This window comes from Dendrobates tinctorius, unplaced genomic scaffold (genome assembly GCF_039654945.1).
Source record: "Dendrobates tinctorius isolate UK_male_01 unplaced genomic scaffold, ASM3965494v1 ptg000192l, whole genome shotgun sequence".
NCBI lineage: Eukaryota > Metazoa > Chordata > Amphibia > Anura > Dendrobatidae > Dendrobates > Dendrobates tinctorius.
In genome coordinates, this window is record NW_027361859.1 from 3,492,847 (window position 1) to 3,520,741 (window position 27,895).

General features: G+C 46.6%; 1 protein-coding gene across 1 annotated transcript; it reads left to right on the forward strand.

Annotated features, from left to right (window-relative positions):
* The first annotated feature begins 1,368 nt into the window (after positions 1-1,368).
* LOC141055815 (uncharacterized) lies at positions 1,369-26,029 on the forward strand. Its single transcript, XM_073552529.1, has 7 exons — positions 1,369-3,646; positions 4,146-4,293; positions 4,423-4,602; positions 4,681-4,804; positions 4,888-4,982; positions 17,204-17,294; positions 24,597-26,029. Exons 2-7 carry the CDS (start codon positions 4,216-4,218, stop codon positions 25,268-25,270), a joined length of 1,242 nt encoding a protein of 413 aa, XP_073408630.1. The 5' UTR covers positions 1,369-3,646; positions 4,146-4,215; the 3' UTR covers positions 25,271-26,029.
* The last annotated feature ends 1,866 nt before the right edge of the window (positions 26,030-27,895 follow it).

The following is a 27,895-nucleotide window of genomic DNA, read 5'->3' on the forward strand; positions in this document are numbered from 1 at the left end:
CTTGGAGACCAGTTCCGACCACAACTTGGGGTTTGCACCCTTCTTGTTGAGGGCTACCAAGGGTGCTACCAAAGTCGGCAAGTGGGGAATGAATTGGCGATAGTAATTTATGAACCCCATAAAGCGCTGCACCGCTTTGAGAGAATGAGGTTCCTGCCAATCCATCACCGCCTGTAGCTTGGCAGGATCCATGGCAAACCCCCGGGCGGAGATGATATAGCCCAGGAAAGGCAAGGACTCCTCAAACACACACTTCTCCAACTTGGCATAGAGGGAGTTTGCCCGCAGGCGATCGAAAACTTTGCAAACATCTCTCCGGTGGGAGTCAATATCTGGTGAGTAGATGAGAATATCATCCAGATAGACTACAACCGAGGTGGTAAGCATATCCCGGAAGATATCGTTCACAAAGTCTTGGAAGATGGCCGGGGCATTACAGAGGCCGAAGGGCATCACCAGGTATTCATAGCGCCCATTTCTGGTGTTAAATGCCGTCTTCCATTCGTCCCAATCACGGATGCGAATCAGGTTGTAAGCCCCCCGCAGATCAAGTTTGGTAAACACTCTTGCTCCCCGTAGCCTATCAAACAGCTCTGATATCAGAGGCAGAGGATACTTATTCTTAACGGTGGTGGCGTTAAGTCCCCTGTAATCAATGCAAGGACGTAGTTCCCCACTCTTCTTCTGGACGAAGAAGAATCCCGCCCCCGCTGGTGACACTGACTTCCTAATGAATCCTCTTGCCAGGTTCTCCCTGATGTATTGAGACATGGCCTCTGTCTCCGAGAGAGATAGCGGATAGACTCGACCCCGGGGAGGCTCAGCACCAGGCAAGAGGTCAATAGGACAGTCATAGGGGCGATGCGGTGGAAGGGTCTCCGCCGCCTTTTTGGAGAACACGTCCGCATACTGTCGATAGTGTTTGGGGAGCAAGGAGAGATCTGCGGGAACCTCGGTGGAGGCAACCTGAACGCACTCCCTCAGACATCTACCCTCACATGATTTACTCTACCCAATAATCCTCCCTGAGGACCACTCTATATGGGGGGAGTGGTACCGCAACCAGGGGACCCTAGAAGTACCTGGTCAATACCCTCGGGCATAACGTGGAGGGATATCGTCTCTTGATGAGATGGAGCCACTGATAGTAACAAGGGGGCGGTCTGGTGGGTTATCTGTGAGGGTAGAGAGGCGCCGTTCACCACTCTGACAGTGACTGGTGTAGACATCATAACCAGGGGTATAGCGTGCCGTTGAGCGAAGGCTGACAACATAAAATTGCCCTCTGCCCCGAAATCCACACAAACCTCCACCGCCAGAGTGGAAGAATCAACCTCAAGTGTCCCCTTAAAGGACAGCTTGGAGGAAAACGCCGCTGATTCTAGTGCGCCGCCTCCTACGGCCACTAGGCGCGAGCATTCTCCCAGCTGCTGTGGGCACCGGTTGGCAAGGTGACCGGACTGCTGGCAAACATGACAGCTCACAGGAGCTCGAGCGGACCGGGGCCTGGATCCCTCACGGGAAGCTCCCTGACCCTCGGACGCCCGATCGGAAGATTCCAGAGGTTTAGCAAAGCTAGGTGCCAACCTAAACCTCTGCCTACACTGGGCCTGCTCCAACCTTCGCTCGGCGAAGCGAAGATCAATACAGGGGGAGACAGTGATAAGCTCCTCCAGTGTAGCGGGAATCTCCCTGGTGGCCAGAGCGTCCTTCACATGGCCAGCCAAACCTCTCCAGAATGCCGGAATGAGGACCTTATCTGGCCATTCTAACTCTGAGGCCAGCGTCCGGAACTGGATGGCAAAGTGGCTGACCATGGACGAGCCCTGTGATAATGCCAGCAGCCAGAGCGCGGTGTCATGGGTGACTCGTGGCCCCAGGAAGACCTGCTTCAGAGTCTCCAAGAACCGCGAGACACTCTGCACCACATGATCACCACGCTCCCACAGCGGTGTGGCCTACTCCAAAGCCCTGCCCGACAAGAGGGAAATAATAAATCCCACTTTAGCCCGCTCAGAGGGGAATCGCGCGGCCAGCAGCTCCAGCTGTATAGAGCACTGGCTTACGAAACCCGTACAAGAAGCACTATCACCAGAGAACTTCTCGGGCAGCGGGAGGCGGGACAAAATCGGGGCAGGGATGGCTGTGGTCACACGGGAGACAGCGTCAGTGGCTGCCTGAACAGCGACCGCAGTAACATCCGCAGCTGAGGCTGAACACTCGAGAGCCGCCAACCTACCCTGCAGCTGCTGGATGTACTGCAGCAGTCGCTGTTCAACCGCCATTACTAGCCAGACCCTGGCGCTAGTATAATATTAGGGCTGGCGGAACGCACCTAATTATAAAATAATAGTAGGTGTGTTCGCAGCCCAGGGTCCACCGTGCAGAGGTGGTACACTGCTGCTAAGTAATGGCGGAAGAATTAAGCGGTGTGAAACCAGTCACACGTGGGTTACGTCACCCAATGTGAACAGGGCGAACTCTGTTACTGCACAGAGCCGAACCACCGCTGAAAGTAGATGCCGGAGCCTGTTAACTCACAGAACCCGGCCAAAAGAGTGCACAGTGTACGGCCACAGAACTCTACCCCAAGGACACGGGGTTAGTCCTTCTAGGCCCACTGAACGCGCGGCGTCGCTGCCGCGAGCGCCGCTATAGACGCTGGCTATGAAGCACGTGTACTGAGGCGTGCCGAGTCCCTGGTGAGGCCAGATGCCTGACTCAACCTCAGACCTACCTACGCCTAAGCCTGGGCGCTAGCAGGCTAGGCTGCACAACACATGCGTACCGAGGGTAGGGGTTTCTTAGGCCTCTTTCACACATCAGGTTTTCGCCGTCAGGGTAGGGGTTTCTTAATGAGTCATTCACCAGAGTCATTCATACGTGCATACATCACTCACTCCACATAGTCTGTAAATACAGTCTATACTAGCGCATGGGCGAGCGGCCATGCGAACCTTTTATAGCCACGGGCGTCCGGGACCTTCCTGGCTTCTCGGATGGGCCAATCCGAACATGTGCAGGACCTGTGCACGTGACCCTCGATCTCCAATGGGAGATCACTCCACGGGCATGCTCAGTGGCCCGACATGAGGACTTAGTCCGTGGAGCATCTGGCTGCTGAGCAGCATGCATTGTCATAGCTGTACCAGAGGTGGCAGCAGCAAGCAAACCCACGGAGTTGGCCTGGATAGAGCGTTGGGACTGACGAATCTGCTGAGCAGGCTCCACTGTGGCTGAAGAAGAATGGGAGACCGCTGGGTGCAAGGCTCTGGATTCCTGATGTGCAGTGGCAGGAACCCAACGCTTAACAATTTCTTTCTAAAGACTAAAGTTGGAAACTGTTTTCACATAGGTACAATGGTGGAATTACTATGTGGGGCAGTAAGAGGAGACCTGTTTTTGTATGGCAGGTGCATTAATAGGAACATATACGGCAGATGCGGTTCAGTATTGAGATATCAGTTGGATGAGGTGTTTGTGCCAGGCAGGAAATAGATGGGAACGGTGCTGGAAAAGTGAGAAATCATATGTGTCTTTGTTGTGATTTCTACAGCTGAGTCCTGGCTGGAGACGTTGTCGTGTCGGTCTGGGTTAGATGGAAAAGACGTGAAAGTGATTGTTTCCATCAGAAAGAACGGCCTCTGTAAGTCATTATTATAACTGTACTGTAATCTCCTATATGTTCTGCAGTAATGGTATCTAGCACCATATGACGGTAATAAGTGTTTTTTGTATAGAGATTTATTTTCAGTAATACCATGGTCATCAGCAGAGGTTCCCCTATGCCAATAATTAGGGTGTGTGCCACTATAGTTGTAATCAGGGTTACCTGGCTAGGGGCCCACTCAGATGTTTCGCCCCCCCCTGAGCTAAACTCATAGCTACGCCTCTGCTCCAATGCCTCCACTGCTTAAGTCCTCCACTATGTTCAATTAGTTGCTGAAGCACTGCACATCATAGCCAGTGATTGGAAGCATGGAAGAGATGACTTGGTCAGAAGTTCAACTAATGTTCCAAGCCATACTAGATAAGAGAAATACGACATCTACAAATTAAATCTCATCATGTTTCCACTTATTATCTCCAGTAATTGTATTATTACATGGGATTTTTTACATTGGTCTCATCTTGTTCACATTCAGGTCTCTATGATATCAGATCTTCTCAGTAGAGATCTCTATTTAGAAAATTTTTTGGATTTACCCATCAAGCATGGATATGGACAAGAGGAAAATGTCGGAGAAGATATTTCATCTCACCCTAGAGATCCTCTTCCGGCTTACTGGAGAGGTGAGAGATTCTGATGGCATCACATTCCATCATTCTTATCTATGGGAATAACAGATGGACAGAACTGGAGAGGTGAGGACTCTGGAAATGTCTGTAGTGAGATTTATTAATGTGTCTCTCCATAACCAGGATTACACAGTAGTGAAGAAGACCTCTAGTGAGCGCTGTCAGGACCCTGTGTCTGAGGGATGGGGAAGACCCCTGAGCCCAATCACGGGGCCGCCACCTCACATCCTGATACATGAGGACATCAATGACCAGAAGATCCTAGGACTCGCCTACGAGATGATTGAGCTGCTGACTGGAGAGGTGACACTGCTGGGACATTATACAATAACACTATGAATGGATCGGGGGGGGGGATGACGGTATCATTGTATGTGTCAGGTTCCTATAAGGTGTCAGGATGTCACCGTCTATTTCTCCATGGAGGAGTGGGAGTATTTAGAAAGACACAAAGATCTGTACAAGGACGTCATGATGGAGGTTCCCCAGCCTCTAACATCACCAGGTAGTAGACAGAACTAAATTCACATGGCCTAAACATATCTGTATGTAGAGAATTAATTCAATCTGTGTATGTGTTTCCTCTAGTTTTAGCCACCAAGAGGTCAGCAGCAGAAAGATGTCCCCGTCTTCTTCCACAGAACTGTAAACAAGAAAGTCTCAATATTCCTCAGGATCATCAGGTAGATGGAGAGAAGGTGACATGAGATCTCCCCTATGATGTGTAGATGGATGTGAAGTTCTTGTATTCAGTCTTGTTTTATCCACCAGTATTATATGTTTTTTTGTTTTTTTTTAAAGTTCGTTTATTGAACCTCAGGACACAAAGAATGTACAAAATACACAGTGGCTTATGATAACAAGCATTATACATACCACACATGTTCCCGTCCATTGTAAAATATAATACAGAGAAATTGCACACTCTTATAAACAAGGTGATATGTACATATTGTGAGGTAGCGCTGTCATTTACTTAGGGGATTCTCGCTTGCAGCGAACAAAAACCAGTTCCGGCACAGGATTTTCCAATAAATTATATAGTCCTTGCAGTTTATTCATGCCTCATAAACCACAGCAGCAACAGAAAGTTCACTTAACAGCATTACCAGCATAGCGTCCATTATAATGCTTCACTCTGGTTACCAATATACAGTACGCTGGCTCTCTTAGCCTCACAACGGTCTCACCCAGGTCAGGGCTCCACATGCGGCTTCAGCATTCCGCACACGTTCATTCCCTCCAGGGAACTCTCAGGCACACATCGCCATTGCTCACAGCCACTTCACACGTGCTGTCAGGCAGGAAGTTCCATCTCTGCAGGACCTTCCACACTGGACCAACCAGGTCCCAGCATTCACCACATGTGACCTACCCTGGCCACATTATATGGTCTATAGCCACACCCACTGGGTCACGTGACTATAACCTCTTCACAGGTCCTTCACACACTCACATAGTCTTTTACTACAGGCGTTTTCAGACACACCCCTGGGTGGGTTTGTAGGTAACCGGCCCGCCCAACTCCTGAGTTACCTGGAGACTTCTCCCTTATATCTTGAAAATAACACTCACTCACTTTGAGATACATAACCATCCTTCAGGATTCTGCCACTCATCCTTTCTCTTGGAACCTCCACACAGCGCCCCCTAGCGGACATAGTGGTTACTACATCACATACTTCGCCCCTCTGTTCAAACTTGTGGGGGTTGAACACACAACATTACATCGGGCTCTCGAGACCGGGCACTCATCACACCTTGCCCCACAGGTCAAGAGAACCTTTTCCAAGTGTCATACGGCCTCCTGTTAGGCGTCGGATTCCTGACTCTGCACAGCAGGAATCCAGAGCCAGACATCCAGCTGTCTCGACCGCTCCGGGTGTTGCTCAGCAATCACGGCGAGCCAGGCGTACTGCTCAGACTCGCTCTGACAGCCTGGATGTTGCTGCCACCTCTGGTGCAGCAATGGTAGCGCAACCTGCTCTGCAGGGAAACGCTCCAGAGGCTAAGTCCTCATGCCGTGCTACTGGGCATGCCCGCAAGGTGACCTCTCACTGGAGAGCAGGGGTCACATGTTCAGGTCCTGTGTCGGATCTGATTGGTCCTTTCCAGGGTACTGGAAGGTCCCGGAAGCGCATGGCTATAAAAAGCCCGCATGGCGGCTCGGCCATGCGCTAGTGTAGCATATTATGCTGTGTATGTATGGTGATAGATGCATGGACTGGTGACTGACTTATTATGAAACCCCTTCCCTTGGATACTACGAATGGTGACTGTGTGTTGGGTTAGTCAGCTCCAGTTTGTGGCAAGCTACACGCCACAGTGCTTTCCACACCTACACTAGCGTCCGTCGGTGCCCGGTTCTCGGCACCGACGCTTGCGGCTATAGTGCTGCTGCGCTGCATTAACAGCAGCTATTGGTGTTCGCGGCTGCGACGCCACACGCCGGCTCCTGTGACGTTAACAGGGCCAGCGTCTTTGAATTTATTTCTGCCAAGCGACTCTGTGTCTGAACAGAGCCGCTCCTAGCTTTCGGGTGACGTTAACCCGTGCGCACTACGTCACCTTCTGGTGCATCTGCCATTACCCAGCAGGGGTCTTACCATCTACTGCACGGTGGACCCCGGGCGGCGAATGCACCTCCTATTATTTTATATCTGGTGCGTTCCTCTGACCATAACACCTCCTCTCTACGTTAGGCCTCCCCCGCCCCCAGCGGTCTTGATCTTTGATCCTCCAGTTATAGTCTGTCGGCGTCATCAGACACAGTCCAGTCACCACCTTCCTCTCTCTGTTTGTTCCGTTCCCCGACCAGCTCCCCCGGTTGGTACGGTCATTAGTCCTAATCAGGCCTACCATCTGGCCTGAATCTGATTCATTCAGGGTCTCACAGGAACTACGGTCTCTCAACGTCATCCTGCCAGTCGAGCTACCACTTGCTGAAATTCTTCGGCCATCTGCCCTGTCACTTCTTGGTGGAACTCTTCGATTTCTTACATCTGGTTGGGTTGCAGGCGGCCGCCACCTGGTATTCCGTACTTCTTTATTAATCCGCCGGCGGTCCTGCCTCAACTGCTCGATCTCTTGCAGTTACCTCACTCGATACTCCAAGAGCATCTGAAAGTCTCTCAGGCTCTCCACGGAGCCAACCACAAGGATGGGAATCCTACCCAGCTCACTGGATACTTGGTCTTCATCATCCGGAGGAATCCTCACTCTCACCACACCAGAGATATTGACAAGGTCTTGCATTACTTTCCCGGATTTTCCAATAATCCTCCCAATCAGAGCTTTGAGTACCAGCACCACATCTTTCCGCAAACCCAGCTGATCCATAGTCTTCCTTGCTACCTCTAGGCGTCGAGCAGCCTTCACATTACTCTGCCTGACCCGCTGTTTGGTGTGGAGACATTGTAGATGCATCTCTTTCAGGACAGCTACTCGGTTTGATGTATCTTCTCTGTCCGATACTATCACCAACTGCCGAGTCTCAGGTGCCCAGCGCACCTTACACACTTTGACCGCTTCTTTGAAAGCCTCATGCACTCCTTCCTCCGCACAGGTTTCTTGCATGTCCTCTGGTACATCAAATACAAACTGGAAGGTTGTGGTCTTGCTCTCTTCCTGGACCGGAGGCTCTAGCTTTACCACGGACCCTTCCCTCACTGCCATTGACCCGACCGGGTGACTGTCTTCTTCCGTTCTTAACTCATCAACTTCACATGACTCGGTCCCTTCATGACCCTTTGCCCCGAGGGATACTGGCCGTTCTGTCCTGTTATCACTTGCGGTCACCCACGGTAAGTCTTCATCCAACTTCTCCCGCAGAAGACTTTTAACTACTCCTCTGAGTTCTTCCATTTCTTCTGTAAGGGTCTTGTTCACATTTTGCCACGTTGACAGGTGACTTCTGAGGTTCAAGACTTCTTTCTCGAGCTCCTTCAATCTGTGCTCGACCGTTTGTCTCATCACACTTTCACGTTCGAGATGATCCCTTACTGTCTCTTTTATTGACTGTATCTCCTGCTCTAGTTCTCTTTTGGCCAGTATGGGTTGCACTACTACTTCTTTAATCATATCATCAAAAGGTACCCCTGGGTTAGTCCCGTCAGTCGAGTGAACCCCCCAGTTACCCTCTGACTGTGTCTCTACTCCCGTTATCTTCTCGACCAGGTTACCATCCGTCCTGTCACGAGTTTCAGTCAGCACAGCACTAGATTCTGTCCTAGGGGTGGCTACTGGTAATAACACGTCACAGTCACACCACACCGTCCGGTGAACGCCCAAGGCACTCTCTTCCCGTGTGTCAGCTCTGCTCTTTTGGTTTACCACCCCCTTCTCCTTCACACTGAGGTACCCTTCAGGTGACGTCAGGTCAGTAAATTCATCCGACGCCATCCTTTCTCCGGTTGCCCCTACGTCTGGCCTGTCCACATTAGGAGGCGTCAGCGTCTCAGTGTCAGCTATCCATACAGTAGACACGTCTCTATCCTCCTGGCATAGGTCATCAAACCTGACCAATTCCGGCCGCACTCCAAGGCATAAACTAAGTCTGGTGGTATACTGCCACCTTGGCACTTACTGCCTCCGAACTCCTTAAACATTACTCTGTCTACCGCATACATAGTTCACTGTGACCCCATGTGCACAGCGAACCAGGACCATTTTCTCGGTCAGACAGAGAGTGAGAGGAGTTCCTACCAGAGTCACCTGACTCTTTGAGTTAGCCGTCCCGATATCCCTTCCTGGTGTAGCATCATGGTACACACTTGCGGCCCGTCATCATTCGGAAAGAATATCCCACATTCTGGAAATGACATACACATACACTGCCGTACTCCAGACATACCCACTGAGTCACCCAGTGCTGTCATTCCTTCAAACTTGGCCCCTTTCTGGACCACCACCCCACTTTCGGTTGCTGCCCCCTCCCGGGAATCCACCCCTTTTTGGGTTACCACCCCGCTTTGGGTCACCGCCCCCTTCTGGGACTCCACCCCCTTCTGGGACTCCACCCCCTTTCGGGATCTCCCCATGTCCGTTAAACCGGTCTTCTCAGACCACAGTTCTCACAACACAGTTTATGTCTTAACGATACCACACAAGTCCTTGTTGGCACCACCACAGCTCCTGCTGTCACCGATCACCGACACCACCGGCTGCTGTTCACACACACAGCGGCTGGAGTCACTGCAGCTCCTGCTGCGCCGTCTTCGTGGACCCGCCGATCCACCGGAAGCCGCTTGTCACCTTTGTAACCCCGCCGAGTTACCGGAAGCCGCTTGTCACCTTCGTGACCCCACTGAGCCACATCAAGCCGCTTGTCACCTTCTTGACTCCCACTGAGCCACCGCCGGCTGAGTTGAGAAAAGAAGAAAAGAAAAACACCACACAAAAAAACTCAAAAACTCACGTGTCCTTTCTGTGTGCTATTCAGGACGTACCGTCTCCGCCTGAGACCGTCCAACACACAGGGTGCACCGGGTGCTATTCAGGGAGCGACCCTCCTCCCAGGGTTTCCCAATACCGGCCTCACCAACACAAAACTCACATGTCCAGTCTGTGTGCTATTCAGGACGCACCATCTCCGCAACACACCGGCCTCACCAGGTCCAGGGGCTTAGCGGGTGCTATTCAGGACATCCATCTCGGCCTGAGACAGCCCAACACTTACGCCTCACCAGGTCCAAGGTCATACCACGTGCTCCAGGGATCTTCCCAACACTGACCCTCCAGGACCTTGCTCACTGAACCCTCCAGGAGCACAGTCTTTCCCACTGACCCAGGTCAGTACCACACGAACACCAGTCCGTTGCCTGTGTCGGCCACACAGGTTCTCGGGTACCTCTTATCCACAGAGGCACCCTATAGCAATCACAAGTCTCTTGCTCACTGACCCCGGTCAGTACAACATGGTTTTCATGACCATCACCTGCTGGCGGCGCAGGTTCTCGGACCCCTCTACAGCAGAGGTATCCTAGTAAACACCAGTCTTTCTCCTGAGGAAACGGCCGCACTGGGCTCACCGGACAGTGCCTTACTCACTAGGCCGCCCTCCGGCTCCAGAACCACAGCCGGGCAGTGGCTTCCTCTTCGGCCTTCCTGGCTCAGCATTGCCAGCACTGCAACATACGCCTTTGGAAACCGTTGCCCTTAGCAACCGAATCTTTGCAGTCCTCTTCCGTTTCTCCCAGCAACAAGGCTACAACATTGCCCATTGCTTTCTCCACCAAATGTGAGGTAGCGCAGTCATCTACTTAGGGGATTCTCGCTTGCAGCGAATAAAAACCAGTTCCGGCACAGGATTTTCCAACAAATTATACAGTCCTTGTGGTTTATTCACGCCTCATAAACCACAGCAGCAACAGAAAGTGCACTTAACAGCATTACCAGCATAGCGTCCATTATAATGCTTTACTCTGGTTACCAATATATAGTACGCAGGCTCACTTAGCCTCACAACGGTCTCACCCAGGTCAGGGCTCCACATGCGGCTTCAGCATTCCGCACACGTTTCATTCCCTCCATGGAACTCTCAGGCACACATCGCCATTGCTCACAGCCACTTCACACGTGCTGTCAGGCAGGAAGTTCCATCTCTGCAGGACCTTCCACACTGGACCAACCAGGTCCCAGCATTCACCACATGTGACCTTCCCTGGCCACATTATATGGTCTATAGCCACACCCACCGGGTCACGTGACTATAACCTCATCACAGGTCCTTCATAGTCTTTTACTACAGGCGTTTTCAGACACACCCCTGGGTGGGTTTGTAGGTAACCGGCCCGCCCAACTCCTGAGTTACCTGGAGACTTCTCCCTTGTATCTTGAAATAACACTTCAGCAATATCATTGCTGATCAATACACATAACTAAGTCTCCATCTCAAAGCCACTCACTTTGAGATACATAACCATCCTTCAGGATTCTGCCACTCATCCTTTCTCTTGGAACCTCCACACAGCGCCCCCTAGCGGACATAGTGGTTACTACACCACAATATCTTTCCAAGCACACATGAAGGATAATTACTTATACATTTTCAAGCATATATATCAATCCAATTTCACAAACCTTGTCATATCACTCAGAAATAAAATCTAACTAAAATTCCTAAACTACAACTACCACTACATCAACTAGTACCGTATCTACTATTTCCGCAGCCTGGTCTCCTATATCATATTATATCGCGTATGATGTCTCAGCCTTGGAAAGTGAGGTGAGAGGAATTCCACCTCTCCCAAATCTTTTCAAATTTACCCGGGCATCCCCTATTTTGGTATAACGTGTGCTCATATGGAACAATCGAATTTACCAACTCGATCCAGAATCTAATGGAAGGACATGAACCCCCATCCACCGCAATGCCAGCACCTTCCGTGCCATAAACAGCGTCTCGCGCAGGAAGACCCCAGTATAGCGATCCCAAATCTCCTCCCCCCACACTCCAAATAAGCAGACCAATGGCTCTAGAGGGACAGGGGCCTGCACCAGGGATGTAAGAGTGTAGTTACCTCTTTCCAGTAATGTAGGATAGTGGGACACTGCCACACCATATGAATAAAATCAGCATCTGGCGAGTGACATCGCATACATTATGATGATTGAAGCCGACCCATCCTAAAAAGTCGCAACGAGTCAAATATGATTGATTTATTATATACAGTTGTATCATTCTGTTATTAATAGATGGTGATACTCCAATCGGAGACTCCAGAATCTCCTCCCACTCCTCTCTTTGCGTATTAGGGATGAGTCGTTCCCACCTCCTCTTAATAGAGCTTATGGCCAATTCTGCCCTTACTGATACTGTAGCATGTACGTATACAAAGAGGATATGAGACCCTGGGGACCCTGCGAATTAAGGATTCCTATCAGAGGTAAAGATGAAATAGTACGGTCCACACCCCCATCCCTCATGTGTGATTGAAGAGCCGATCTCAACTGCAAAGAAAAAATTGAGATCTCGGAATATCATGTGTGGCCTGTAATTGTTCAAAAGACTTTAAGATCCCTTTGTCGTACAAGTCTCCCATTGAAGAGACGCCACACTGGGTCCAAAAAACAATGGACGGATGATCCAACAACCCCGGAAAATAGTTATTATTCCACAGGGGCATTTCAGCTATAAAATCTTTAAACCCTATTACATTCTTGATTTGTCTCCATATTAATCGTGCCAGCCGGAGCAGAGGTAATAGACATGGGACATTAGTTTTCTCCAACTCCAGGAAACCTAATGGACAATCCGCTTGTGCAGCGTGAAGCAGGTGGCTTTCAGAATTGGGGAGACAATTACCCGGCATCCATTTACTTAAAGCTTTAGCCTGCCCAGCTAAGTAATATAGGAAAAAATCTGGTAACGCCGCCCCACCTCCCTTCTTTGGTCTTGGTAAAGTGGACAGTTTAAGTTTGGGCCTAGTTTTCCCCCAAATAAAGGACGTGACCAGGGAATTGAGATTAACAAAAAAGGACTTGGGCACCGCTACCACACTGTGCTGAAGCGAGTAGCTAAATTTAGGGAGTAATATCATTTTAATCAGGTCAATGCATCCAGCCACAGATAATGGGAGCCTACTCCAGGATGCAAATTTAACTTTAACTAGTTCCAACAATGGGTGGACATTAAGTTGTAGATTAGTGTACTATTGTTAGATATATGGATGCCCAAATATTTAAAACTAGATGCAGTAGGCAGCGAGGAGAGAGCCTCCAGCTGGGGCATGGGAAAGGGGTAACAGGGCAGACTTCTCCCAATTTATATGTAAACCTGAATATTTACTGACTCTATCTATAAGGGATATTACCTGCGGCAAAGTTTCTTCCACATCATTCAAGAATATCACCATATCATCGGCATAAAGGCCCATGGTATCCACCCGACCCCCTATATCTATGCCTCGGATGTTAGGGGAGGACCTTATACGTATTGCTAGTGCCTCTATCGCAAGGGCGAAGAGGGCCGGGGAAAGAGGGCAACCCTGACGGGTTCCCCTATGCAATGCGAAAGACTCAGATATAGAATTATTTATTATAATACGGGCCTTGGGTTTCATATATAATACTTTGATCCATGTTATAAATTTATCACCAAAGCCATATCTTTGCAAACATGCGGAGAGGAAAGGCCATTCAAGAGAGTCAAAAGCCTTGGCAGCATCCAACGATGCTAATGCCCATCTGTTGTCTGGCACCAGGGAGCTATATTGGACTATTTACTGGACTCTTCTGATGTTAATGGAAGTACTTTTACCAGGCATAAAGCCCGTTTTATCAGGATGTATAAGATTCAATATAATTGAATTCAGTCTAGTAGCTAGAATCTTGGTGAAAATTTTATAGTCCACATTCACTAGCGAAATGGGACGATAGGATCCACATTCCAAAGGGTCCTTCCCCTCCTTCCTCAGCACTATGATGTTAGCCTCGTAAAAGGACTCAGGCATAGAATTCCCTTCCCAAATTCCCCTTCACCAAAAGTGGCGTCAATATATCCCGGTACTTCCGATATAATTCAATAGGGAACCCATCGGGTCCAGGGGCCTTCCCAGAGGCCATATCTACTATAGCATTATCTATCTCCTCTGCGGTGAACACAGCGTCCATAAGGGCCCGTTGCTCAGGATCTAATGTGGGGAATGATACATCTGATAAATAGTCTAGGCACCCCAGAGTGTAAGAGTCACTTTTAGATTCATATAATGACCTGTAGTATTCCTGAAAACAGCCAAGAATCTCCTCGGTCAAAGACACCATCCGCTCTACGAATCTGTAATATCGTGTTGGAGGTGTTATGTTGGCGCACCAGATAGGCCAAGAATTTGCCCGTCTGGTTCCCCAATTAGAAATAGGATTGACGGGTAAAGAATAATTTACGTTTAGATTTAGTGTCCACATGCTGAGTATATAACCTCTGGGCAGCCAACCACTCACTCCTGTTCCCACTGGTTTGGTTAGATATATATGTAGCCTCTGAATCTTTTAGTCGTTGATCCACCTCATCATCCCTCTCCGAAGTTACCCGCTTAATATAAGATATCGTGGAGGACAAAAAGCCCCTCAGATATGCCTTAAGGGCATCCCAAAGTAAATTAATATCTTGAGGTTTCGGATGGGACGCGATGAAACAATGCAACTGACCAATTATTCTGTCTGGGGTTCCCATCTACTTTAACCAGAAAGGATTCAACTTCCAAGCTATCCCTTTGTTTACATGCCCATATTTGAGTTTAAGGATAACCGGACTATGGTCTGAGATCCCCCTGCTTCCATGTTCTATATCAGTCACCCACATTGCCAGGCCACTAGAACCAAATATGTAGTCTATGCGTGATAGAGAGCGTTTAGTGGATGAGTGGCAGGTATATTCCCTTAACTCAGGATGACGCACCCTCCACAAATCCAACCACCCATCACCCCCCATGAATAATGACAACGGGGTTGTAGTCGGTGGAGAGGACCCCCCAGTCGCTCCATCATCCAACCTTAATTTATCGAGACAGTTGTCCATAACCATGTTAAAGTCTCCCATACAAATAACATCAGCGTCTGGGTAATTAAGGGCAAAACTCATTGCCTTCTGCAGAATGGACATGCGGGCCTGGGGAGGATTATAAATACATAAGAACACATATTTCCTGGTGTTTATCATTGCATGGACAAAAATAAAACGACCCTCAGGGTTCCTTCGCATCTCCCTAGCTTCCCATCTAACATCTTTATGTACCAACAGTGAGACCCCTCTTGAGTAGCTGGTGTGAAATGTATGGACAGACCATTGTACCCAAGGCTTCTGTACGCACCGCACTGTATCCCTAGTCAGGTGTGTCTCCACCAAGGCCACAATGTGAGGGTGATAATGTCTGATCTGTGAGAAAACCTTGATCTTTTTTTTAGGGGGTTTTATACCCCCTCACATTCCATGTCATACATATCAACTCCAACCCCATGTTTTACTCTGCTGAATATAATGCATAATATTACCCGGGCAAAATTTAGAGACATCACCTAGAAACTGAAATTGTTGTCGACTGCGATTACTACCTAAAAAATACAAAAAAAAACCACAGCGGAAAAAAAAAACAAAGTGAAAAAACAACTAACAACGCGGGAGCAGAATCCTGTACTCAGATCACAAAGCAAACTAGGGGATACCATCACTGAATTCAGTGTCCGGTATTGTTGGTATCTTGGACTCTTTCGAATAGAGCTCCCATCAGCTGATTAATAGAAAACGTACCAACTGGCCATAGATACGTTAGGATTCCTTTGCAGCAGAGCCTTTGTGAGACCGCAGCCACTCCACCGCCTCCGCTGGATCTGTAAAAAATAAAGTAGAACGCCCGTGGACCACCCGGAGTTGGGCCGGGTAAATCATCGAGTACATAACATTCCTCTCCCGTAGATGTCTTTTGACCTCCGTAAACTGTGCCCGTTGCTTCTGGAGTTCCATAGAGAAGTCTGGGAAAATCGAAATCGTGGCATTGTTGAACTTGATAGGACTCTTTTGTCTCGCCAGACGCAGAGCCACGTCTCCATCCCTGCAGTTGAGGAGACGCGCCAGAAAAAGTCTAGGTGGGGCTCCAGGAGGTAGAGGCCTAGCATGGACCCTGTGAGCCCTTTCCACCGCAAAGATTGGGGAGAATTCATTTCCCAAAGTGGTTTTAAGCCAGTCTTCTAGGAATTGCTCCGGATGTTGTCCTTCCGAGCGCTCTGGTAGACCAACAATTCGAATGTTATTCCACGCGTTCATAGAGCCTGCCACCTTCGTTAGTTTGGCTTCCATGGGTGTAATGGCGTCTTCTACCTGGGATACCCGCGTTTCCACCTCCGTAATGTGGCCCTTCATGGCTTGCATGTCTTGTCGGCGGCGTCCCACCTCGGTGTGCACGTCCTCTATCTTCCCAGACAGAGACGTCCTGGTTAAGGAGATGGCCTGCATGAGTTGTCAGATGCCTGCTTAAGGGTTAATTCTTCTTGCTCACTGTCCTCCCCACCCTCAGAGGGGCGGTTCTTACGCTGAGATTGTGAAGGATTAAGTTTAAGAGATTTTGAACCTTCAGAATGGTCCACTCTGGCGTATTCCTTCAGGCTTTCAGTCGCTGTTCCAGACCCCTTGGAATGACTCATTTTAATAGCAATGGGGCACAGCCGGATATCAGGGACAGCGCACTTCGGAGTCCCCTGAATCGAGGTTATAAATAGAATAAGATTATCAGATGGTGGCTGCAGGGTTTCGGGAGCAGCACAGACCCACAATGTCACACAGGGAGGCAATGTCCAGCACCAAGCGGCAGACAAGGGCCCTTATAGCCCAGGGAGAGATCCCCAGCACCCCACAGGGACAGCAGTCTGAGAGGGAGGGATCCAAGTCCCTACAGTAATGACGCTGGCAGGCCAGGTGATGTAACAGAGGGGGAGCGGGGCCCAATCTTTCAGGGCACTCACCGCTTGCCCCTCACAAATATTCAGGGTGTCTGCTCACCGTCCTCCAGCGCAACAGGGATGGGAATCTGACGCCGCGGCTCTCACAGGCAGAGCGCATGCCTCCAAGATGGCTGCTGCCCTGTGCAGGCCCCGCCGGCCGCCCCGCTCTCTACAGCCTCACCGCACTCCGGATTCCAGCTCCGCTCTCCCGCGGGGGGCCAGGAGCTCCACAGAGTCCAGGGGGGTCCAAAAAAGCAGCGACCGCGCCGCCAAGGTAAGGGTCCGCTGGCCAAATATGATCAGGATGGCAGGAGCTCTCCTCAGACGTGTCCTCTATCGCCGCTACAGCGCCACGCCCCAGTATTATGTTTTATTCTTGTCTAATGAAAACGCTGGAGATAGCAGGATTACAGATGACCATAGATGTGACTGTTCCATCTGGATGTGACTTTCACAATCTTTTTTTCAGGGTGAAGATCTGACCCATATTAATACTACAGATACATATATGAGGGGTGATGTGCGGTATAAAGAGGAGATTCCTACAATTAACAGCCCAAGTGAGTAGTAATCACTAAATATAGAGAAGTCACAGATTCTTCTCAGTCACCGGCTGTTGCTACTTTATCTGTGGTGTAGTTCGACCATATTGCAATTGTATGATCACCATTTTTCTGCTAGAGTATAACATTCTCTTCCATCCGAAAATGTCAAATTACTTTGAAATTGTGAAAGCCCTGTTCTATAGAACTTACAACATGGAGGATTCAGCTACCCACTGGAATTTTTATATGTTGACTCTTAGGCCTCTTTCACACTTCCGTTTTTTACAATCAGTCAAAATCCGCCAGGTTTTGAAAAAAACGGATCCGCAATTTTTTTTGCGGATCCGTTTTTTTCCCCATTGACTTTCATTATTGGCGGATCTTGACGGATTGTTGTCCGTTGCATCCGTTTTTGTGCGGATCCGCCATAATGTTGCTGTCCGTCGACATCCTCAAAGATTTCCAAATGGAGCTTGCAACGTTTTTTTTGGCCGGCGGATGCTCCAGACACTGATTTAACCCCAAATTCTGTCTGGCTGCCGGAAGAAAAAAATTTATTTATTTTTTTTTCCTCTCTCTCGCCAGCCAGCCAGCCAGCCCTTTAACCCCTTCACCCCCAAGGGTGGTTTGCACGTTCATGACCGGGCCAATTTTTACAATTCTGACCACTGTACCTTTATGAGGTCATAACTCTGGAACGCTTCCATGGATCCTGGTGATTCTGACATTGTTTTCTCGTGACATATTGTACTTCATGTTAGTGGTAAAATTTCATTCAAATAACTTGCGTTTATTTGTGAGAAAAACGGAAATTTGGCGAAAATTTTGAAAATTTCACAATTTTCCAACTTTGAATTTTTATGCCCTTAAATCACAGAGATACGGCACACAAAAAACTTGATAACTAACATTTCCCACATGTTTACTTTACATCAGCACAATTTTGGAACCAAAATTTTTTTTTTTGTTCGGAAGTTATAAGGGTTAAAAGTTGACCAGCGATTTCTCATTTTTACAACACCATTTTATTTTTAGGACCACATCAAATTTGAAGCCACTTTGAGGGGTCTATATGATATAAAATACCCAAAAGTGACACCATTCTAAAAACTGCACCCCTTAAGGTGCTCAAAACCACATTCAAGAAGTTTATTAACCCTTTAGGTGCGTCACAGGAATTTTTTTGAATATTTAAAAAAAAATGAACATCTAACTTTTTTCATAAAAAAAATACTTCAGGTTCAATTTTTTTTATTTTACCAAGGGTAACAGGAGAAATTGGACTGCAAAAGTTATTGTGCAATTTGTCCTGAGTACGCTGATACCTGATATGTGGGGGGAACGACTGTTTCGGCGCATGGCAGAGCTCAGAATGGAAGGAGCGCCGTTTGACTTTTTCAATGCAAAATTGGCTGGAATTCAGATTGGACGCCATGTCACGTTTGGAGAGTCCCTGATGTACCTAATCAGTGGAAGCCCCCTACAAGTGACCCCATTTTGGAAACTAGACCCCCCAAGGAACTTATCTAGATATGTGGTGAGAACTTTGAACCCACAAGGGCTTTACAGAAGTTTATAACGTACAGCGGTACAATTAAAAAATCATATTTTTTCCACAAAAATGATCTTTTCACCCCAATTTTTATTTTCCCAAGGGTAACAGGACCCTAAAAGTTATTGTGCAATTTTTCCTGAGTACGCTGATATCCCACATGTGGGGGTAAACCACTATTTGGGCGCATGGCAGAGCTCGGAAGGGAAGCAGCGCCATTTGACGTTTTTGGCTGGAATTGAGATCGGACACCATGTCGCGATTGGAAAACCCCTGATGTACCTAAACAGTGGAACCCCCCACAAATGACACCATTTTGTAAACTAGACCCCCCAAGGAACTTATCTAGATGTGTGGTGAGCACTTTGAACCCCCCAGTGCTTCACAGAAGTTTATAACGCCCGGGCGTGAAAATAAAAAATTCGTATTTTTTCCACAAACATGATCTTTTAGTCACCATTTTTTTATTTTCCCAAGGGTACCAGGAGAAATTGGACCCCAAAAGTTGTTGTCCAATTTGTCCTGAGTATGCTGATACCCCATATGTGGGAGAAAACTACTGTATGGGCACACGTCGGGGCTCGGAAGGGAAGTAGTGACGTTTTGGAATGCAGACTTTGATGGAATGGTCTGTGGGTGTCATGTTGCCTTTGGAGAGCCCCTAATGTACCTAAACAGTGGAAACCCCCCACAAATGACCCCATTTTGAAAACTAGACCCCCTAAGGAACTTATCTAGATGTGTGGTGAGCACTTTGAACCCCCAAGGGCTTCACAGAAGTTTATAATGCCCGGGCATGAAAATAAAAAAATCGTATTTTTTCCACAAACATGATCAATTAGTCCCCAATTTTTTCATTTTCCCAAGGGTAACAGGAGAAATTGGACCCCAAAAGTTGTTGTCCAATTTGTCCTGAGTACGCTGACACCCCATATGTGGGAGAAAACTACTGTATGGACACACGTCGGGGCTCGGAAGGGAAGCAGTGACGTTTTGGAATGCAGACTTTGATGGAATGGTCTGCGGGTGTCATGTGCGTTTGGAGAGCCCCTGATGTACCTAAACCATTGAAACTCCCCACAAGTGACCCCATTTTGAAAACTAGACCCCCTAAGGAACTTATCTAGATGTGTGGTGAGCACTTTGAACCCCCAAGTGCTTCACAGAAGTTTATAACACTCGGACGTGAAAATAAAAAAATCATTTTTTTCCACAAAAATGATATTTTTGCCCCCAATTTTTTATTTTCCTAAGGGTAACAGGAGAAATTGGACCCCAAAAATTGTTTTGCAATTTGTCCTGAGTAGGCTGATACCCTACATGTGGGGGTACAACACTGTTTGAGCGCATGGCAGAGCTTGGAAGGGAAGGAGCACCATTTGACTTTCAACTCAGAATTGGCTGGAATTGAGATCAGACGCCATGTTGCATTTGGAGAGCCCCTGATGTGCATAAACAATGGAAACCCCCAATTCTAACTCCAACCCGAACCCCAACACACCCCTAACCCTAATCTCAGCCCTAACCCTAGCCCTTGCCGTAACCCTAGCCCTAACCCTAACCCTAGCCCTAACCCTAACCCTAATGGAAAAATGGAAATAAATACATTTTTTTTATTTTATTACTTTTCCCTAACTAAGGGGGTGATAACGGGGGGTTTGATTTACTATTTATGGCGGTTTTTTTGTTTGGCAGCTGTCGCACGCTAAAAGACGCTTTTTATTGTAAAAATAGTTTTTGCATCACCACATATTGAGAGCTATAATTTTTCCGTATTTTGACCCACCGAGTCATGTGAGGTCTTATTTTTTGCGGGACGAGTTGACGTTTTTATTGGTACCATTTTCGGGCACGTGACATTTTTTGATCGCTTTTTATTCCGATTTTTGGGACGCAGAATGAACAAAAACCAGCGTTTCATGAATTTCTTTTGGGGGGGTGCGTTTACACCGTTCCGCGTGCGGTAAAATTGATAAAGCGGTTTTATTCTTCGGGTCAGTACGGTAACAGCGATACCTCATTTAGGTCGTTTTTTTATGTTTTGTCGGTTTTATGCAATGAAAACTATTTTATATAAAAAAATAATTATTTTTGCATCGCTTTATTCTGCGAGCTATAACTTTTGTATTTTTTCGCTGATGATGCTGTATGGCGGCTCGTTTTTTGCAGGACAAGATGACGTTTTCAGCGGTACCATGGATATTTATATGCGTCTTTTTTATTGCGCGTTATTACACTTTTTGTTTGGCGGTATGATAATAAATCATTATTTTTTGCTTCGTTTTTTATTTTTATTTTTTAAAGGGTTCGCTAAAGGGGTTAACTAATGAGTCAGTTTTATAGGGCGGGTCGTTACGGACGCGGCGATACCTAATATGTGTACTTTTATTGTTTGTTTGTTTTTTTTATTTCCAAAAAATGGATTTATTGGGGGAATATTTTTTTTTTTTTCTAATTTATTTGGCGATTTTTTTTTAAAATTATTTTAACACTTTTTTTTATTTTTTTTTAACTTTATTAAATAGTCCCAGGTGGGACATCACTGTCCTGTGACAGATCGCTGATCTGTCACATCACAAATCACTGTGACAGATTAGCGATCTGTCACAGGCAGTGCAGAAGGCTTCCTCATGCCTGCGCTTTGCAGGCACTGAGGAAGCCAGCTTCCTGCAGGCCCCCGAAGGCCCCCGTCGCCATCTTGGATTCGGGGGCCTGCAGGAAAGGAGCCCCCCGCAGCAGCGCTGCACATTGCGCTGCCGTGGGGGGCTCAGGGAAGCACGGAGGGAGTCCCCTCCCTGCCGATGCTTCCCTTTAACCCCCCGTACACCGCGATCATGTTTGATCGCAGTGTGCAAGGGGTTAACGTGTCGGGGGCGGTCCGTGACCACCCCTGACACATTGTGCCGGGTGTCAGCTGTAATAATCAGCTGACACCCGGCCGCGATCAGCGGCGCTCACCACGTGGGCGCAGCTGATCGCTGAGACGTACTATCCCGTCCATGGGCATAGGGACCCAGGTCCCATGGACGGGATAGTACGTCGGATGGCAGGAAGGGGTTAAATTTCCTCATTTTGCAAATCCGTCAAACGGATCCTGTGGCATCCGTTCACATCAGTTAAGAACGTGTCCGCCTTTTTGGCGGATTTTAACTGACACAAAAAACTGAATTGTGACAGAGGCCTTACCTGCCCAGGTCTGTAAACTACAAAGCCAATTAACTGCATATGTAGAATGTGCTGACAAGTTAGAAAATCACTTGAAGAAAATATTATGATGGGTCTGTAAGAGAAAGCAGAGGGTAATGATGCTGTTGGCTTCTTAGAACCCAGATATGTTATTGGGTGAATCTACCTTCTCCCCCTTCTGTACTGCTGAATGTTCTCCTATGGTCCCTACAAGACCAGGTCCAGTCTTTCTTTCCAAACTTCACTTTTATGGTCAACAACATTAAATGTGCTGTGAGGCCAAGTGTGAATTTCTCTGCAATAACAACAGAGTTTCCCTTTTTCCTGACTTTTCAATTTCTTTTAAAACCAACTAACTTCAAACAGGTTCATGATAAACTATAGAAAAAAATTACACCTGTGCCATGATAGATCTCTTAGCTGTGCCCGGTTGATGACTGTAATACACATTTATTCACACCTGCAGGAGATGTGTTGGCATGGCTTGATCTCTGGTTTTATGGATTCACTCCACATCATAAGTTACATTGTTTTTGATCCTAAGGAATTCAGATTACTGCACAATCTCTCCTGAAATGGGGGGTGCTAATACTTTCTCTACACTTCTGGTCAGAACTCGTCGTAGCTCCAGTGGTCCACCATAAATAAAGAACAACGGTTTAATGTTGGCGCTCTCCCCTCATGCATACGCATACATTGTTGTTGGGGTTGTAACCTTTTTTATTCTATGTTTTTAACAATTCTTTGTTAGTTTGATTGTGGTGGGATGGGCCTGCCACACTTATGTGAGTCTGTAACTCCCTGGTAGTCATTAAAAAAAACCCAACAATTCATTATCTCTCCCAAATGATGAGATCTAAATTTAGGACATCTCAGCTCTGCACTATTAAAGAAAAAAAGTTTTCTTTTATATGTCTAATATTTCTTAAAGAAGCTCATCTGATGAAAAATATTGGCCCTTACGATAGTTTAGATTGCCAAGAGCCACCGGGCCCCATACTCTAATTACCCCAGAGAGGTTTCACCACTAGTTACTCATTTTTTACTGATGAAGACTGTTGAGTTTGATCATTTCAGTAGATGTTGTCTATACTTACAGTTTTTGAATACAGTAGTTAGTTTTCAAAATACTCTGATTTAACCACTTCCTGCAGACAGTTTTTTTGTTCCTAACCAGGTCCCATTTTTCAAATCTGACGTGTGTCACATTTTGTAGTGATAACTTTGGAATGTTCCACAAGGTATAATAGGAAACAAATGAACCTTACAAATTATTTCCAACTTCTCTTTAATGTGACAGTACCCTATATACGATTGTACACTACTGTCTGGACACATGGCAGGGTTTAGAAGGAAAGGAGCTCCATTTAGCTATTTGAATGCAGCTCTTGCTTGAATAGTTTTCAGACACAATGTAACGTGGGCACTGTGCGTGGTCACCTGGCAGCTCAGAAGATGGCCACCATGAACAGGCTTGGCACTATCTACTCTGTTTTCCAGATCCCATGAATTACCTTACTCATCATCCTGTAACCCCTCTATACGTATCTGGATTTACACAGAGGCCTCTACGATTGGGCCATGGTGTTCTGTGGTTTAACATGTGAAGCATAGTGAGGTAGCCGATTCAAAACCGGAAGGGCAGAGAAAATACAAAATCAGAAGACACAAGAACAGTCAGTAAACGACTCGGGGTTAAAACAGGAAACAAATACGAGCCGAGAACAAAGCTATATCTGGCAGCTTCCGGCAATATGCTTTGAACTTTAGTGGGGTGTGATGATTTCCAATTACTTGAATCAGGAAGCTGATTATTCCATCTAGATTGCACAAACACCCATACTGCCAGACTGGATGGTACTTCTGGTCGCAGGCACCCTAATCTTAGTGGCAGGACAGAGTCTGTGCCGCCCAGAGTTTCTGGTTCCAACATCTCCATCACAGCGTATGGTGACAGAAGCAGATCCCAGAGAAAGTGGTACACACCATTTGCAGAAGCCCTATTTTATTGCCAAAAACCTAGTGGCCAGATTGTGCTCCAGGAAACACACGCACACCGTAAATGAAGTGGGTTCTTCTCACCATAGTAATGCCAAATACTAGGATGCTAAATGTGGTTTGGGCACATTACAAGGCTCAGAATCGAGGGGGAGATTTGACTTTGGCAGAGCAGATTTTACTGGATTGGTTTATGGAAGCCATGTTGCTTTTCAACAGCCCTTGAGCCACTATTAATGTGGAGAACTTGTTTTTCCATTGACAGATAATGGTCCTAAGTCGGGGCTTGTGTTTTGTGGAATGAGTAGACATTTTTAATGGTATTCTTTTCATCTACATAACATTGTTTGGTGGCTTTTTATTCCTTATTTGGGAGCCAGAATGAACAAATAATTGAACCCCACACTCTGCTGGTTCATCCCATGAGGTTTTCTATTAGACCGTGAACTGTCATTGTCTCGGTGAATAATTCAAGATTTTTACATAACTTGACATTTTTACAGACAGTAAGTAGAAATGTTCAAAAATGTAACTTTCAAGGATATTTTATTCAAAGATAATAATTGGTTTTATTCTTCCAGATGACTGCACAGAGGGACAGCTGACATCTTCAATTTTTAAATCAGATGATCTTGAGATGCCACAGAATACAACTGAAGTGACTGCCATTGCTCCAGATATACGATCATTCCTTCACAGCAAAGATCTGTCATCTGATCCTGTGAAAGAAGTCCTGTCTTCTGATTCATTACAGACTACTAAGGAAAATCAAAGTAACAAAATAAGCATTAATAAACAAATTGCTCCTAACCCAAAGAAGCCATTTTCACGTTCAGAATATGGAAATATTTTTCCCTTTGAAAAGACTTTTCTTAAACATCAAACAATTAAAAAAGCAGAGAATAAATTTTCTTGTTCAGAATGTGGGAAATGTTTTAACCATAAATCAAATGTTGTTTGTCACCAGAGAACTCACACAGGGGAGAAGCCTTTTTCATGTTCAGAATGTGGGAAATGTTTTACAGGGAAATCAAATCTTACTGCACATCAGAGAACTCACACAGGGGAGAAGCCTTTTTTCTGTTCAGAATGTGGGAAATGTTTTAACCAGAAATCAAATGCTGTTGTGCACCAAAGGACCCACACAAGGGAGAAACCATTTTCATGTTCAGAATGTGGGAAATGTTTTACAGTGAAATCAAATCTTATCAAACATCAGAGAACTCACACAGGGGAGAAGCTTTTTTCCTGTTAAGAATTTCAGAAATGTTTTAGCCAGAAATCAGATTTTATTGAGAACCAGAAAATTCACATGGGAGAGAAGTCCTTTTCATGTTCAGAATATGTCAAAGAAAATGTTAATTAATTTCTTCGAACTCACATGGGAGTAATAGGGATAACTGAACCAAAACTGTAAATTTCGGGGTTTGGACGGAACACCTAGGGTCCTTTACCAAACCCTTCTTTAACTGTAAGTGCGTTTTTCTGTTTGGGGTTGTCAGACTAATAATGCTAGATGAAAGGCTGCAGCGCAGCCAGTCAACAAGCTTTGAGGCTGTGGGCATTTCTGGAGCTATCACAGCCTTGCCAAGTATACAGGCCGGATCACGAGTTCCACTGCCATTTTGCTCTGATTAGTGTAGGGATAGGACGCAGCTGGAGTGAGGGACAGTGTTAGGTAGCATTCTCTTCCAAAAAGCCGCCGTGTACTCTGCACATGTCTCAATGGGAGAACTGTGCCAAAAGCTGTTGTGTGTACACTGCATCCCCACCTGTAGGAGCACTAAGCACCTTCACCTGTGATAGTACTGTGCACTCTGCGCCCCTGCCTGTGGGAGTACTATGGCAAAAATCCACTGTAATCTGCAGCCATGTCTGTACGAGTAGAAGGCTTACAGCGGCACAGTTTAATTGCTTTGTATCTGTATGAGTAAGGGGACTAAAAAATAATTCTACTTTATCGCTATATCTGTATGAGTTCTGGCTTTGCCTAAAAAATAAAATTTTACTCTACTGTAGAAGTCAAAAAGCCTAAAAAGTAACTGTTCCTTTTAAGCCTTTGTGTGTACTCTGCACCCCTGACTGAGGGAGTACTGTTCCAAAAGGCGTCTGTGTACCCTGCAGCCGTAGTGTGCCTAAAAAATAATTTATTTATTTTATTTTTTTAAAGCCGTCTTTATTGAGTGTAATACAAAGTATACATATAATGTCCAATAACATAACAGAAGAACATTTATGCAATATTATTAACATTAGACGGCATTTTTTTAACTATAACCCCCCTGCCTGTTATGATTGAGTCACCGTAGGAGGCAAAAACAAAAATGCTAGCTAAGTCCAGAAAACCAGAGAGGTTGGCAGCTATCGGATTGCAGACCCCTGATCCTATCACAACAACTAACAGTAGCCGTGGGGGGTTCCTACGATGCCCTAGACCCCTCGATCACAGCCGGAGAATTAACTAGGCCTAAAGAAAGAAAGGGGAAATCTAAACTGCCCCAGAGCAGACCCCAAAGCAATAGGCAGCCCCCAACATATAATGACGGTGAAGCAAGATGAAAACACTAACACAGACAGAAAGATAGACTGAGCAAAGACGGGGCCCAAAACTACCTAGATAGGAAAGGACAGGAAGTCTGCTGTCTGCAATCCGTGAAAAACCCTATGAAAATAAGAGCCAACAAACTGACAGTGAAAAAGACCCTGAAGACACTAGGCTTCAAAAAAGCTATGTCAGTACTCAGGAATATTCTGAAGACAGAGCAACCGGCAAAAGGAGATTCAGCTCATCCCAGCAGGGAATGGCAGAATCCAGAAAAGCAAGGAAAACAAACACAAAACATAAATGCAAACAGGCAAAGCAGAAACTTAGCTTTAGGGAAGCAGGAATCAGACTGGTGTCCTAGGAGTCCACAGAGAAATCACCCGCAGGGCAGGAGGGCGTCGGCAGCCTTATATTCAGTCAGTGACTCCACTCAGCCAGTCATCCGCATTAGACTCAGGTGCCTGATAATCAGGCTCATTACCTTCCTTTACCAGAATAGGGAGTTCCCCAGACCTCAGTGAAGAAGGGGAAAATGAACTCACAACACCTGCCCCTCCCCCTTCTGTCCCCCGGGCAAACTCCATAACTTCGTAACACAATTTCAATCCAGTCTAATAGGGATATTACCGGCAAGCTGCTCTCTCATATACCAGTTGGTGATCTGGAAACAACTATGTATCGCCTGGCGTGTGGAAGATGTCTAAGTATTGATAAAAGAGGATCATGTGAAATAAAAGCGTTCAGTGTCTTTTTCTCTATCCAATCCATTTTGAAGAGATATGTTACTTTTGCAGTAATTAAGCTTAAAGAAGGTGTTACATCCTGTGCCCACAAATGGAGAATACTTTTACGTGTGGCTGCCGACCATATGAACAAGATGCAGAGCTGCTGGACAGAAAGCCTCACCAACTGGTCCTGTGCGAGAATATTAAATATGGCCCACTCTGGAGAGAGAGAGATAGATATGCCAAAAGTGTTGATGAAATGTTGCAGAAGTGTAGCCCACACCTCCCTTTTTTTTGGGCAGTCCCATGGCAATGGAAAATATCAGCTGGAGAGTGTAAGCATTTAGGGCAGGGATAGTCCCCTGAGGGGGACATTTTAGACTTGACCTCCGGGGAGATGTATGCTCTATGAAATATCTTAAGAGACATGGTTATGTAACTGTCATATGGTAATATAGAGTTAATAATAATCTTTATTTTTATATGGCGCTAACATATTCCGCAGCGCTTTACAGTTTGCACATATTTTCATCACTGTCCCTGATGGGGCTCACAATCTAAATTCCCTATCAGTATGTCTTTGGAGTGTGGGAGGAAACCGGAGTGCCCG

What these genes read in the sequence shown, in the direction of transcription:
- LOC141055815 (XM_073552529.1), top strand. Translation starts at nt 4,216, where the DNA reads ATGGATATGGACAAGAGGAAAATGTCGGAGAAGATATTTCATCTCACC. An exon ending in CCAGCCTCTAACATCACCAG is followed by an intron (nt 4,805 to 4,887) that starts GTAGTAGACAGA and finishes TGTTTCCTCTAG; the next exon opens with TTTTAGCCACCAAGAGGTCA. An exon ending in TCCTACAATTAACAGCCCAA is followed by an intron (nt 17,295 to 24,596) that starts GTGAGTAGTAAT and finishes TTATTCTTCCAG; the next exon opens with ATGACTGCACAGAGGGACAG.